General features: G+C 43.7%; 1 protein-coding gene across 2 annotated transcripts in view; it reads left to right on the plus strand.

Annotated features, from left to right (window-relative positions):
- The first annotated feature begins 2,381 nt into the window (after positions 1-2,381).
- Positions 2,382-13,475, plus strand: part of LOC125004304 (protein sidekick-1-like) — a 243,981-nt gene continuing 232,887 nt past the window's right edge. For both annotated transcript variants that reach the window (XM_047578816.1, XM_047578817.1), the window contains exon 1: positions 2,382-3,979. In XM_047578816.1, coding sequence (XP_047434772.1) covers positions 3,811-3,979 — 169 coding nt within the window. In that variant the 5' untranslated portion in view covers positions 2,382-3,810. The remainder of the gene's footprint in view (positions 3,980-13,475) is intronic.

The following is a 13,475-nucleotide window of genomic DNA, read 5'->3' on the forward strand; positions in this document are numbered from 1 at the left end:
GTATCAATGTAGGCAACTAGAGGATCAATAGACAAGAACACTGGCGTCATTGGTCCTATTTTCGGGGGAGCTGAAGCTAATTCAATGTAAAGTGCCCAGAATATGAGTTCAAATAAATAATTCTATAAATAATTATATATGATGACTTAAATGTGATCATAAATCTTTCCCTTCATTTCATAGTGTCAGCTAGCGCGAGCCCCTTCGCTGCGTCCTCATCCAATCCGTTCCACCTCAAATACTGAAAATCCAGTCCACGTTTTCATTAATATTAATTAAATTCAAGTATAATTAATATTTTTCGGGCCTTGAAATCGCAACCATTTTAATCGCATATGTAGTCGGTGCAATTTCAAAATATTTGGGACCAAAAAATTATTTTGTGGTGAGCTAAAGTCATTTCATTAACCTCTATGTTGATCAGTTATCGTTAGCGCTGGACCCTATGGTTGTAGTTCCAATGTGAAACAACTGAAATAATAATAATAATAATGATAATAATAATAAATAATTTCCTGTGCAATTTTGAGCTCACATGCTACTTTGGCTTTCATCCTGTGCATCTCCTGGGGCCTAAGCCTCCCTCGTCCTTAAAACCTAGTGACGCCCCTGGACAAGAAACTGCCTTGTTCAAATCTAATTTAACTAGTGTGCTTCAACTATGCATTAAATTACTCATGTTGTTGAAACTGAGTGATCATGATAAGCATGTTTTGTTCCCGAGTCGTCCTACTCTCAGAACGGGACCATAATGTTCTCTTAAAGCTATTTTTGAAGGAAGGTTGATAAATAACCTTAGCTCTTTGTTTGCAAGTAGGAATAAAAGTGAAGGACTTTTCTTTCTTTTTTTTTTTTTTTTTTTTTTTTACCAGATTTTACTTCAAGTAATTAGAGGCTCTTGGTGGCTGCAAAGACCAAAGCTTGTAACCTGACATGGTTCCTCTCTTATTACTGGCTTTGGAAGAATCTGTTTTATTTTTTGTCCCATCAATCCATTAAGGTATCGATCCTCTGTACCAATCATAGTACAGTTCTGACAGCAGTTAAATAGTGTGAAGCAGGGATTGGGTGTTTTAATCTAAGGTTTGCCGCTGCAGGCCGAGTTTTACAAACATCACATTCGCTCTACTGAAAACAAAAGTTGGAAGTTAACTGCCAGATGAGGCTGGACGGAGAGATAAATAGATGAGCTGAGGTGCTTGAGGAGAGCGTTGGGGACAGCTCGACGACTCAGGGAGAGTATTTGGCCACTCGGGGGATGGAAAGTCTGTCTCTTAGGATTTATTGAGGCAATAAAAGATAAGGTCACTGTGTTGTAGGCTTTAATATTAATGTGCCATTTAATGACCCCCACCATGGGAGAAACTAGGTTATCAGAAGTACTAAGATTAAGCTCCTCCGGGCAGTTATTGTGTAATGTGCATGGAGATCGACCATCAGTGGCGATTCGTTTGTCAATTAATTGTGAAATTTCTTTGGAGTAAACGAGGGTTGATTATGCTGATGTGCAAATATGTGTACACACGTGCTTACTTCCTATATTTAAGGGGCAATTCTTGGCCTTCTTTCATTTCTGTATCCACATTTCACAAAAAAAAAAGCACTGGATAGCACTCTTTGAAGTCACGGGACGTCTTGCTGCTCTCCGTTCCTAAAGTTAGAACAGAAAAAGGTAAAATGGCTTTCAGTGATTCAGCTCCTGCTGCCTGGAATATGTTGCAAGATTATGTAACACTTGAGGAGCAGGTCTCATTTGATGTTTTCACATCCATGTTGAAGCTATTTGAGGTTGGTGTAACTGTCTGTTCATGTTTCGACTAGTGTTTATTTCCTTTTAGCGCAATCATCAAGTGACTCGGATGTAAATTGTGTTCCTGTTGCACCTGTTTTTAACTTTTCTGTTTTGAAATGCACGGCTCCCCGTCTCGGTCAGTTTCCTGGGTTTAATAAAGGCTAAATAAAAATAAATACAAAAAAAGGAGGGAAAAAAGAAATCCTCAGGCTATATTATTCTTCCTTTTGGTCCTCCTCTATTACCCCCCCCCCCCATCTCTTTTAGACACCCTCTTCTTTCACGCCATGTAACCAGACCAATAACACGAAGTTCGTGAATACTTTAAACGCGTATTTTGAATGAGAACTTGTAAATGGACGCGTTTTTTTTCTCTTGTGGTCGTTGGCTGAGGGTGAGGAGAGGAGAGGAGGAGGGGGGGCTTTTTGGTGGAGTCCACCAGTCTCTCGGTGCTGGCGTTACATCCCGCCCCACTTTGGTTCAGACTGTCCAATAGGAAGAGAGGAAGCGACCGGCTCCACCAATCAGCGGCGACGGATGATAGTGAATGGAAGTTTAGTTTTTGAGTTTGGGATAGATCGAGGGGAGAGATGAACGGAGAGACTACACGATATATCAGCTGCAAAAGTCCATTCGGAATAAAAAATAAATAAATAATTAGACAATTGGTTTGCCGATTTCCTGAAAAGGACCAGGGACGAAGAGGCTACCTGGACAGAGCTAACGAAACAGCCGAACCCCCTCTTTTCTTTCCGTCTGTGTGGAGGGGAGCAGGTGTTCATTGCGGGAGACGCATCGCCTCAGTCGGCTCCTCGAGCCTCAACAGGGTGTCGAGACGGGGAGGAGACCGGCTAAAAACGTCGCGAACTTATCACCGAAACCCCCACGAGGACGAAGGAAGGGGGAATTAAACGCATTTTAAGGGAGTGCTTTTTGGAGACTCCGGATAAGAAGCGAACCCCTCTGGTGTCGCAGTCACCCTGTTTTCACTTTTTTTTTTCCTTTCACTAACTAATTTTCACCGGTGTAAGTACTAAAAGCTAAACACCCTCCCAAATTTGTTGCTGTGAAACTTGTCCTCTTTCCGTTTTTTTTTGTTTCTTCTTCTTCTTCTTCTTCTTCTTCTTCTAACCTGTTGTGTCGTTTTTCCGTGTAACCCGACCCGCGGCGCGTTAACGGTGCCACCGCCAAGTCAGCCTGTGTGGTATCCGAGCAGAGCGCGTCCTTCTGGGGGGTGTGGGGGGGGAGAGAGAGAGCCGAGGGGGATCCACCGCCACTTGGGTCCACGGTTACACTGGAAATCTGCAGTAAGTTGCGCTCACGTTAAGAGACTCAGTCACCGCCTCCGGACCGGAGTGGTGTTCTCACAGAATCAATTACTGGATTGATTTTTTTTAATTTTTTTTTTAGAGCATGCACTCGTAGAGGCAAAACCGCAGATGGATAATTTAAGTGTTTTATCGCTTCCCTGTTAATACCACGGCGGTCTGGACGGCCAAATGACCCGCGGGACAAATCCCCGGTGAGGACATCAAAACAAGCGCGGGATTTGAGGTCGATAGCAGAGGAAATAAGCCGATAAGTCTAAAACACGCTCAAACGTATTAATTTTGTTGCTCGGATCAATCCATATGAAAATGAGGTATCACGGGTCACAGGAAGACACGGACTCCGCAGCCGCAGCCGGAGACCACGGCGCCGTCGCACCGTGAAGCCGGACTGGTGAGGGAAAGTCTCCTTCTTCCTCCTGCTTCTCCTCCTCTCACCGCTGCCCTGGTGAGTTTTTAGGACACCGGAGTCGGGACGCAAGAGCTGGGGGGGTGGGAGCTTTGCAGCAGTGACACCGGTGAACTCCCAGAGCTCCGGTATCCGCCAACACCGGAGCGAAAGCCCGCGGATACCGGTACCGATACCCCCGTTCCCCCCCCCCCCCCCGAGATTTGTTTCCCAGTCGTGCACAAAGCAGAAGGAGAGAGAGAGTTGCAAAAGCTAGGACTATTGGCGGGCTCTCCAGCGGGATGAAACCGGGAATTAACCGTGTGGGATCTCCGGATCGCGTGGAGGGACCCACGGCGGGGAGCGCCGGGATGGCGACGATGAGGACCGGGACGAGCCGGAGCGGGAGCCGGTGTCTGCCTCTCCTTCTCCTCCTCCTCGGCAGCAGCTGCCACATGTTGCACGGCCAAGGTAAGAGCTGAGCCCCCAGCCTGGCTCCTGGGTGATGCACGCACGCACCGTGTATACAACATTTTTTTTTATTTATTTTTTTTATATTTATTGCTTAGGTGCTTTAGGGCACCTGCTGACAGGCTGGTTTGGTACCGTGATCCACTGGGGAGGGAAAAAGCTGAGATAATGACTTGTAAACCGGATACAAGAAGTGATTCATTACACCAAGTAGAGTAGTTTGTTTTTGAGTTGAGATGTGCTTGTGTCACTGCAGGAGAGCAACATAGGGGGGCGTTTTTATTGGAGAAAATTATTTATATATATATATATATATATATATATATATATATATATGTATAAAGTCAAGCGGATTCTGCAGTGCATTTGTAAATGATTGTGATTATGATATATGGATTGTAGGATTAAGGTACTGGGGATGTACATGGGGTTACGGGGGCGTGAGTCCACCAGTTTATAGACGCTAATAATCCGCCTCCGAGTCAGTGACCTGCTTAAATACACATGCAGCCCCACACGCAGCGGCGTATTAATTTAAGTTGTCTGCTATTAGGCCCGCGTTGACCCTGTTGCTCTGGTCCAGATTAGTATGTGTGACTTGTCGTTGCGGAGCGCGCCGGTGTGGCGTAAATGTCGTACACGGCAACAGGAGAGGAAGACCGATACGAGAAGCTATTGATTCCTGGCCAGAGCTGGAAATCGTGAGTGGCAATGCTACAATGATTTATAGTATAGTATTTTTTTTTTTTTTCTTGTAGCTGGATGGAGATGCCTGTGTGTATGAGTTTTTGTGTGTTGTGTGCGCACCTCATGGGAGCATATCAAGAGTGGCAAAACAAAAGCGCACGAAAGGTCGGGGCTGCTGTTGACACGCATTTTTTTGTGTGGGTCACAGATGGTGGGCAGAATGTAAGGCTAAGACTTTGGGGTTGCAAAGTGGGTGGGGGTGGGGGGGGGGGGGGGGGTAGGAGGAATGTCAGTGTGTGTCTATGTGTGAAAGAGAGAAGTGGGGGTGCGCGCTATTTGTGAACGCGTGGAGACTGTGTGTGTGCGCGCTGGTCAAGCGCAGGAAAGTGTGAGTGTCAAAGAGGAGGAATGAGGAAAGTGAGAGTCAAGAGTGTGGTGGCTCACAGGAGGAGGAGGAGGAGGAGGGGGAGGCGGTGTAAGAGCAGGGGGAGTGGTGGAGAAAGTGGGTGAGGAGAAAGAATGTGTGCGGAGGGGGAATGCGGTGCACCGTGCTTGTCACTCACAAAGCTGCGCCTGCAGTTCAATCGATGATGACGGAATGACAACACCTCTGTGTGTGTCAAAAAGTTGCTCTCCTCTCCCTTCTTTTCACAGTTGTCACTCTCTCCGTCTGCCCAGCTCCCCCCTCCTCCTTTCCCGTGGTTGCAAACTCAGCTCCTTCTGTCCTCCCATTAATGTCAAGGTCTCACCCACGGCGCCCCCCAAGTCACTAAACCCCCAGTCCCCCCCCTCGTACGCGCCAGCCCTCCTCCCAGCTGTCTTTCCCAAAGGGGGCGAGGAGGATGAATTGGAAATTAGTGATTTGGGATGAAGCTGGTTGTGGCGGCGGATGAGGGGCGGAGCTATTGATCTGATGAGCCGTGCCAGGCGGCCAATCGAAGGCTGTAGATTTTCCAGGTTCCGACCCCAACGCCGGCGTTTGTTAGAGCGTTTTATTTTAGGAGGAAAAGGATGAAATTCATGAGCCAAGGTTGATCCTCTTGATCTCTCCCCGACTCCCTTTCTCTTTCGCTCTCTCCCCCCCACCTCCCCCCCTTTCACCTTCCTCTGTGCCGTTCTCTGCGTTTCTCTCAATCAATCGATGCCCACACCCCTCCTCATAAATGCGAGGGTTTATATGAGCCAACTCTCGTCTCTGGGAGCACATTTAAATAAGCTCATCGATCTTTCATTTTAGAGTTTAAGTGACGGCAGCATTTTACTGTCTCTCTCCCTCCCTCTACCCCCCCCCTTCCTCTCCCCTTTTTTCTCCATCTCTCATCTGCTCACCTCGCAGCCCTCCCTTCTTTATTCATAACTTATTCCTTGACCCCCCTCCCTCCCTCCCCCTCCTCCCCCACTGCCTCTCTGTCACTGAGTGGGTTCTGCTCCCCAGCTGTTTGACTGATTCACATTTCTAGACGGAGCCTCGTTCTCGACTTTACATTCTAAGTGAAGTCAAGGGCGGGTCAAATACACCATGATTCAAAATGTCACTCATATTCTGTGTTACTTACAGGGCGCTGAATGCCTCATTGTCTTCGATATTGCTGCTGAAGGAGGCGACATTTTGACAGGGTTTCCAGACTGTCTTGAAGTCCACCTTGTTTGCGGCGGGATCCCCGTGCACTTTGGCAATTTTCAACGTTTTCGAAAAAAATTGCAAAGTACTTTGAAAAGTTTTTCAAACTCAACTCAGAAGTCAGAAGGGGTTCACGTGTCGACGAGGGTTCTGGATCATTAAGTTCACAAAACACAGAGGCTGATGTAGATAAGTGACAGCGGCCTACGAGTACCAAAGGATTAATGGGAAAATACTGCTGGGTGTCATTATTGCTCACCTTGCCACGAGGTAACAGCATGAAAATGGAGTGTCCCAGTTATTAAACCGTTGTTTAACATAAAACGTATTAAATTATCAGCCACAATTTTAACCTCTCGTCATTCCAGCCTATTAAGGAGGAAGTAAATTGAATGCTCTTCATGAACATTGTGGAGATCACGCGTGGTCTTGGTCTCTTTTGAAAGCCAAGACTCTGACGTTTCTATCGCTAAATTCAGAATCACTCGAAGTGCTTTTGTTCTTGAGTAATTAAAGTTGGCACACAGTTAGAAAGTTGATGGGTTTGGCTGAGTGTGTTGGTTGTGTCGGCCACGTCGGTTGGATCCTCTAATGAGTTTTATCAATGGAATCAGATCACATACCGCGTGCAGCATTTACTCAAACACAACTCGTGCACAGAGCCCTGATTGGTTCCCGTCCCTTATATCACCCAGAGGAAAGTTAAAGGCTTAAATACCTAAAGTTTTGTTTCTCACCACGTTACAGTATTCAGAAATTGCCTTCTTCTTCTTCTGCTGGGCCAAGAAAAGCCGTCCACTGCATCGCTGACCTACTTAGTGCATCTATCAGCATGTGATTAGGTTTGATATGACACATGAAGCCGGGGCTCGGTGCTGACCGCACCGCCGGCCACGCATAAGTGAATCGAGGTTACAGATTGGGCATTTGGACGGCGGGCTGTGAGCCGGGAAAGTTCTGATGTCGAAACCCAAATCAAACAGACGAGCGTGCAGCTTTTACACGCGCGTGCTCCCCGCCCACGCACACACTCCCACGCTCGCACACGCACAAGAGTCCTTCTTTCCCATCACTGTGGAACCGTTAAAGTGGACGTGGAGATTCGCTTAACCCCGTCTGTAATGAGGAGAGAGTAAAATAGACGCCTTATGTAACTGATTACATTTTTCGTGCACAACAATCTTCTGACTCTCTTATGAATATCATGTTTAACTTTTGTGCTTGCCCGAAGCATATAAAAATAACGCATTGTGCAAGAGGCTGCTCTTATTCTATGTTCATGTGCTTTAGCATGCAACCTGCCGATTGTGATGTATGCTGGCTACAGGAAAGTGTTTAATCCCACATTTTACCTGAGAAAGCCTCGGGAGAGATTCGAAGGCCTGAGATATTGTGATCATGTGTGTGTGTGTGTGTGCGCGCTTGTGTATAAGAGAAAGAATCCAGATAATGGACAGCGTGAGTGTGTGGCTGTAGGAGCAGGGGTGCCTGATAGATGTCAGGTTAGTCAGGTCTAAGAGGAAGTGAGGTCCCCGGCCGACTCCCTTATTTCCTGTCTGTCAGGAGGAACAAATCACCACGTTTCCATAGGCACCTGTGTGTGTGTGTGTGTGTGTAGACCTGGTACTTGGACAGATTTTGGTCCTGACAGGACTGCGGACTACATACAGTAGGTGTTGCTGGCAGGTGTGTGTTACGTTTGTGTGTGTGTGTGTGTGTCTGTCTGTCAGGCTGATGCTAACCCCCATCAGTCCTGAGTGTTTTCTTCTCACAGCAGACAAAGTGGCAGCTATAGAGAAGCAGCCAGAGTCCCCTAATGGAAGATAATCACCTGTGTGTTGGTGTGTGTGTGTGCGCGCGTGTGTGTCCCATCTTCTTGTTCAGAAACACACACAACTTTCCAGTGTTGTTAATATAACTTCTCAGTGTGTAAATGTGGGTTTCACTTTTCATACTCCACTGTAGCGTTACCACGAGGTTGGTTAGTTAAAGGTACGTGTTCATCAGGGTTGGGTTTTAACAAATCAGATCTTCCGATTCAAATCAATCTTCCTTTGAAAGCTTGGGTTTCGATTTATTAAACAAAACAAACTCTTCCCGCATCCTCTCATTTGACATCTCATGACTAGTCTTGCGAGATTGCGCTTGTGTGAGGGAAATCCAAAGCATGACAGGAGCTACAAGTCTGAGCACGCCGTCAGGTCTGAAGGGTGAAGCGTGGACAAAAACAAAACCGTTCTGAAAGTAAAATCATTTTGAAGCTCAAATATCTCTAAACGAACTGGTATTGAATGTAACTGAATCAGGACCTTGTGAAGTAAAAATAGTTTTCATTAAAATTATTCCAGGAAATCAGTAGTGGTACTCAGCCCTGGTATTCAACTTATAATAATAAAAGGCGCATCGATAATTTCCTAAAATCTCCTTGTGTGAAGTATCACGTTTGTGCTTCTGCCCACAGCTACACTGGTTTCTCATCTTTGTAAGAAGATGAGTTTTAAAGTCCTCAAAAACACCTCTACGGAGCTTTGAAGTATGAGTGGGATATGTTGCGATCTCCCTCAGCCTTCCTCTCTGTCTTGCCTGGGTTGCGCTTGTCACTTTTTTGTGTGTTATTTTGGCTCTTTTTTATGATTCCTTCCTCCCTCTGAATCTCCCCATAGGGGACGGAAGAATCCAGTGCCGCAGGCCGCGCAGGTGGAGTGGAGGCTGTTTAGGCCTTGGTGTGGATTGTGTAAGATGTTTGGAGGGGTTAATATTGATTGATGTGTGTACATGTGTGAGAAGTGGTGTGGGGTGAGAGCACAAAAAGCATATGTTGTGCTTTTTAAGATGTTTCTTAGGCAAGATGTCCAAGAAAAGCAGAATGGTTTCAAAACTTTGTTGGCTGCAAGATGTCAAACCTGAGATCAGCAGGTAGGAACATTGGTGAATGAACACGCGCTTTCACAACACTTATTTATTAATCTAGCTTTCATTCATTTAATTTAACCCTGGATATGCATATGGAATAATAAATATCAATAACAACAGCACTTTTTCTATTAATTTTTCATTATGAGTTGTGCATTTCCAATGTTTGACTCGAGGAATATATTAAGCTTGAAAATAGTTCCTGAGCAGTCGCAAGCTTAAGGATATAGACTGACTTTTAAATAAAATGAATGTCTGTAACATTTAAACCCGTCCTTAATAAATCCAGAAAGTGATGATGAGATCCAGTCCCAAGTGATAAAATGATGATTGATATAGTACAGATTGATGATTTTTTAGGTCCGATACGATTTTATTTTACATCAGCCTTGGCCAATACTTGCTGCCGATTTTTCTGAACTGATACTTGGAGCCGATACTGCTTTTTCTCCCATCATTTACATGATAAAAGTGACACAATGACAACAAATGTTCCAAGTCTCAGTTTAACCAAAAACATAATCATTTATTGAACAGTACAGTTTCCAGCTGCACGCACTCTGTTAATGAGTTAAGGCCAATGTATGGGCTGCACCAGTCCGTAGCAGCACAGGGCTGCCTGTGGATGCGTCTGTCTGTAAATCATGCTGGGAAAAAAATATATACGTCAATACCAGAAAAAAGTGCAAACATCAGCCCTCTAGTTTATTGTTTGAGTTCGGTAAATAAGGATCTCATTAAGGATAGAGTCATGAAAAGTCAAAACAAAACTTTGTTGTAGTCGCTGAGCAAATTATTGGCAGTTATACACAAATCTGACGATATTGATTTGTGAAAGCAAAATGCTGTGGGGAGTTGTCGTCAAGAACAATTTTCGTCACTGTGAAGGAGTGACAGTGTGCCTGCTTAGTGACTAGTAATTAAATGCTCCAATACTGTGTTGCGCTGCAGCTATCCTGAAAATAGAACATATTTATTTATACTACCCATTTGGTTTAAGTACATAAACACAAAAAAAATTGTAACTTTTTTTAATGTAAAAACGGCATTGTGTGGAAATAATTACAAAAATAATAAAAAAATAATAAAATAACAAAAATAATACATCTGCCAGAAGGGGTCATGTGATTTTATATAAGATTAGATTTTTGAAAGTGTGCTGAGGTTACCGCTAATGAAGTAAATGATCTCTATACTTATTTCACCACCACAGTTTTACAAGCCAAAGGTTGCTTCGTAATAGCCAAGTAAGTAGTTAAAACCGTTAAATGGCTCATAAACGTTTCCTGTATTAACTTAAAAGCAGAAAATACGTCAGCATTGAGCCCATCAGATGTTTTGCCAAAGAAAGACAGTGTAAACAAAATTCAAACCATATGATTAAAAGCCATGTTTCATATTCTTTATAAATTGGCTGGTGTGTTGACATTGATGTGCTCATGCATTGTTTTATATGAAAGAAATATAAGCTAAATCAATATTTGTAAATGGAAACACCTGTCAATAGAGCACAATCCTGTTATAGACCTTTGCTGATTAGGACATCTGATACATAGCTTCTTATTAACAAAGACTGAATACAATAAGCTTTGCAAATTTGTGGTTTACGGCATGGCTTTTGTACTGACTACTACACACACACACACACACACACACACACACACACACACGTACACGATAACGAGTTCAATAGAAAGATAATCACAAGTGCAAATGCTCTGAAAAGAAAGACACCCGGAAACCTTGACCAGCAAACCTTCATTAATTTTCTGAATTTGTTATTAATTTTTTTTTACCTGAATTTTAATCTTGGCTGATTGTTCCCGCCCGAGACCTCTGTGTATATTTTACTACAGCGTCTGATTAAATGAAAAAAGACATGAAAAGCCAGGAAACCAAAAGTTCCTGACACAAAAATAAACCACATTCACAGAATACCTCGTCAATTGTGAAAATGGTATAAAGTCCTCATATTATATATCTGTTTTACTTTTATTCATTCTGGAAAACCAATATGTGACAAATAGTTGTTTTCTTTCAGTGCTTTCAGAATAAGCTGTAGCCAGAGGACGATGAGGCGAGAACTAATAAACCAAACCAAAGGGCGATGTGACAGTTTCATCATATGTAGTAGATTTCATGGGTTTTAATGGTATCGAGCCCTTTGAACCCTGTGATTGGTCGAATCGCTGCAACTTTATGTACAGACGAGCTTCTAAAAAGAACCATGGACAGCCACGCGAGGATTAGCCTCCTCTGTCAAAGCAGTAATTACGAGCCTTGAACTTGGAATAAATATTAATGAAACATATTTTGTACATGAATACTGGAGGTTGTTGTAAGTTCTGCATTTGTGTTAAGTACGACCCTGTGATATATTTATCACCATAATTCAAGGCTTGTTAGCGGTTTACTTTCTTTTCTCCAAGCCATACTTCACTTTATCTCTAAGGTCATGCGTAGACTGTCCACTTATTTAGTGAGATTGGTGTTATTAGGAATAGTTCCAAAGTGGGTTATTTATAGTATTTTTATGCTCTGAGGAAGGATACAGGAGGAGAGCTCATCTCCGCAAGTGAGAGGCAATGAAGAGATAGTTTCTTTATCATTTCGGGCTCGAGAGCTTTATTTGTGTATCTGCACACAATGATATGAAAATTTCTTCTCCCTTTTTTGCATAAGCTGCTCGCCCCATCATTTATCGACCATTCGAAACTGGAAAATCAGGTTCGAGCACCTCCAACAAAACCAAATTGTCATATGTTCATGCTGTGGCTTTGTACTGGCTGAACTACTATGGTGGAGCTGAATGTATTTGGTTTGTCCTTGAAATTGAACGAGTGTGTTAAGTGAGTGATGTGTTGCATATACACAGTGCCGCCTAAAATCTTTATATAAATGACTCCAGAGTAGAACCCAAACAAAAAAAATATTAAGCTTTTTATATTGGTTCATTCAAGAAAACGAATCATTTGTACGTATCGGTACCAATCCCAACCCTTCTTTTCAGTATCTGGTGTGATGCCCTTGTGTAGCAAGAACAGCAACATTTTCTGGTATTTTCTGACAAGTTGCCTTCAGTGGCTTGGAGGTATTTTAGCTCATTCCTCAGCTCAGATCTGCTTCAGTTTGTTGGATTAAGGTCAGGACTTTGACATGGCCATTCCCAAACATTCATATTGTTCTTCTTTAACCATTTCTTTGTGGAATGAGTTGTGTTCTCAGGCTCGCTCTCTTGCAGCCTGACCCAGTTTCTGTTAAGATTCGGCTCATAGACAGGTGTCCTTGCATTTTCTTTTAGAAATGGCTGCTATTATTCAGAATTCATTGGTCCGACGACGATGACGAGCCATTACCAACCCCGTGCTTCAGAGACGAGATGAAGCTCTGATGCTGGAATACGGCACCGTTTGTCTCCAAACATGATCCTCTCATTTAAACCAGACAGCTCGACTTTCGTCCACATGATTTTAAGCGAACTGCAGATGGACAGTAATGTTCTTTCTGGACAGCAGTTTCTTTGTCCTTGCCACTCCACCATGTGTTCTCCTGATGGTTGATTTATGGACATGAATGATAGAGGCCTTTAGCTGCTTAGACGTTACCCTGTTAGGCTGTTATGAATCTGGCTTTTGAAGTGATCTTTCTTGGTTGGGCTTAAAATAAGGTTAAGATTGAGCCGTCGTTCAGTTAAAACTCTTAAATTACGAGTCCTCGTAAATCCCCTTCGTCCGTGCCATTAAACAATTTCACAAACAATTGTTCTAAAGATCAGATTGTGACAAAGCTTTGATTTTTTTTCTTTTCAAACAGATGGGACTTTAAACACCTGAGTCTTGTTACACTGACTGTAAACACTTCTGAACAGATGGACTCTAATTTGGCCTTGAAATTAAAATAGAGGCGCACTAACTTTTTGCAATTAACAAATATGGACAGTCATTTGTACTCTATACGCTATGACAGCACCTTGGCTGTGGCGTTCCATGTCCATGCCGCGCCTGCTAGCGTCTTACAACCTGGAGTCATGTGCTAGGTGGTTAAGGGGCATCACATTTTGCACCCAAGGTCACTCCTGGTGTGGTACACCCCAGCTTCTGTTGATCTTTTATTAATGCCGCGTTTACATGAATATAATTTTTGGGTGAGGCCGTATAAATCTTACTCGTCTAGGCCGACCGTCATGACGGATCTGGATGTTTTGGCGCCTGGAGCTGCACCTTTTTGAATCCAGGTACCAGGATGAAGAAGAATAATGTGTAGCCTCGAAATTAA

This window comes from Mugil cephalus, chromosome 2 (genome assembly GCF_022458985.1).
Source record: "Mugil cephalus isolate CIBA_MC_2020 chromosome 2, CIBA_Mcephalus_1.1, whole genome shotgun sequence".
NCBI lineage: Eukaryota > Metazoa > Chordata > Actinopteri > Mugiliformes > Mugilidae > Mugil > Mugil cephalus.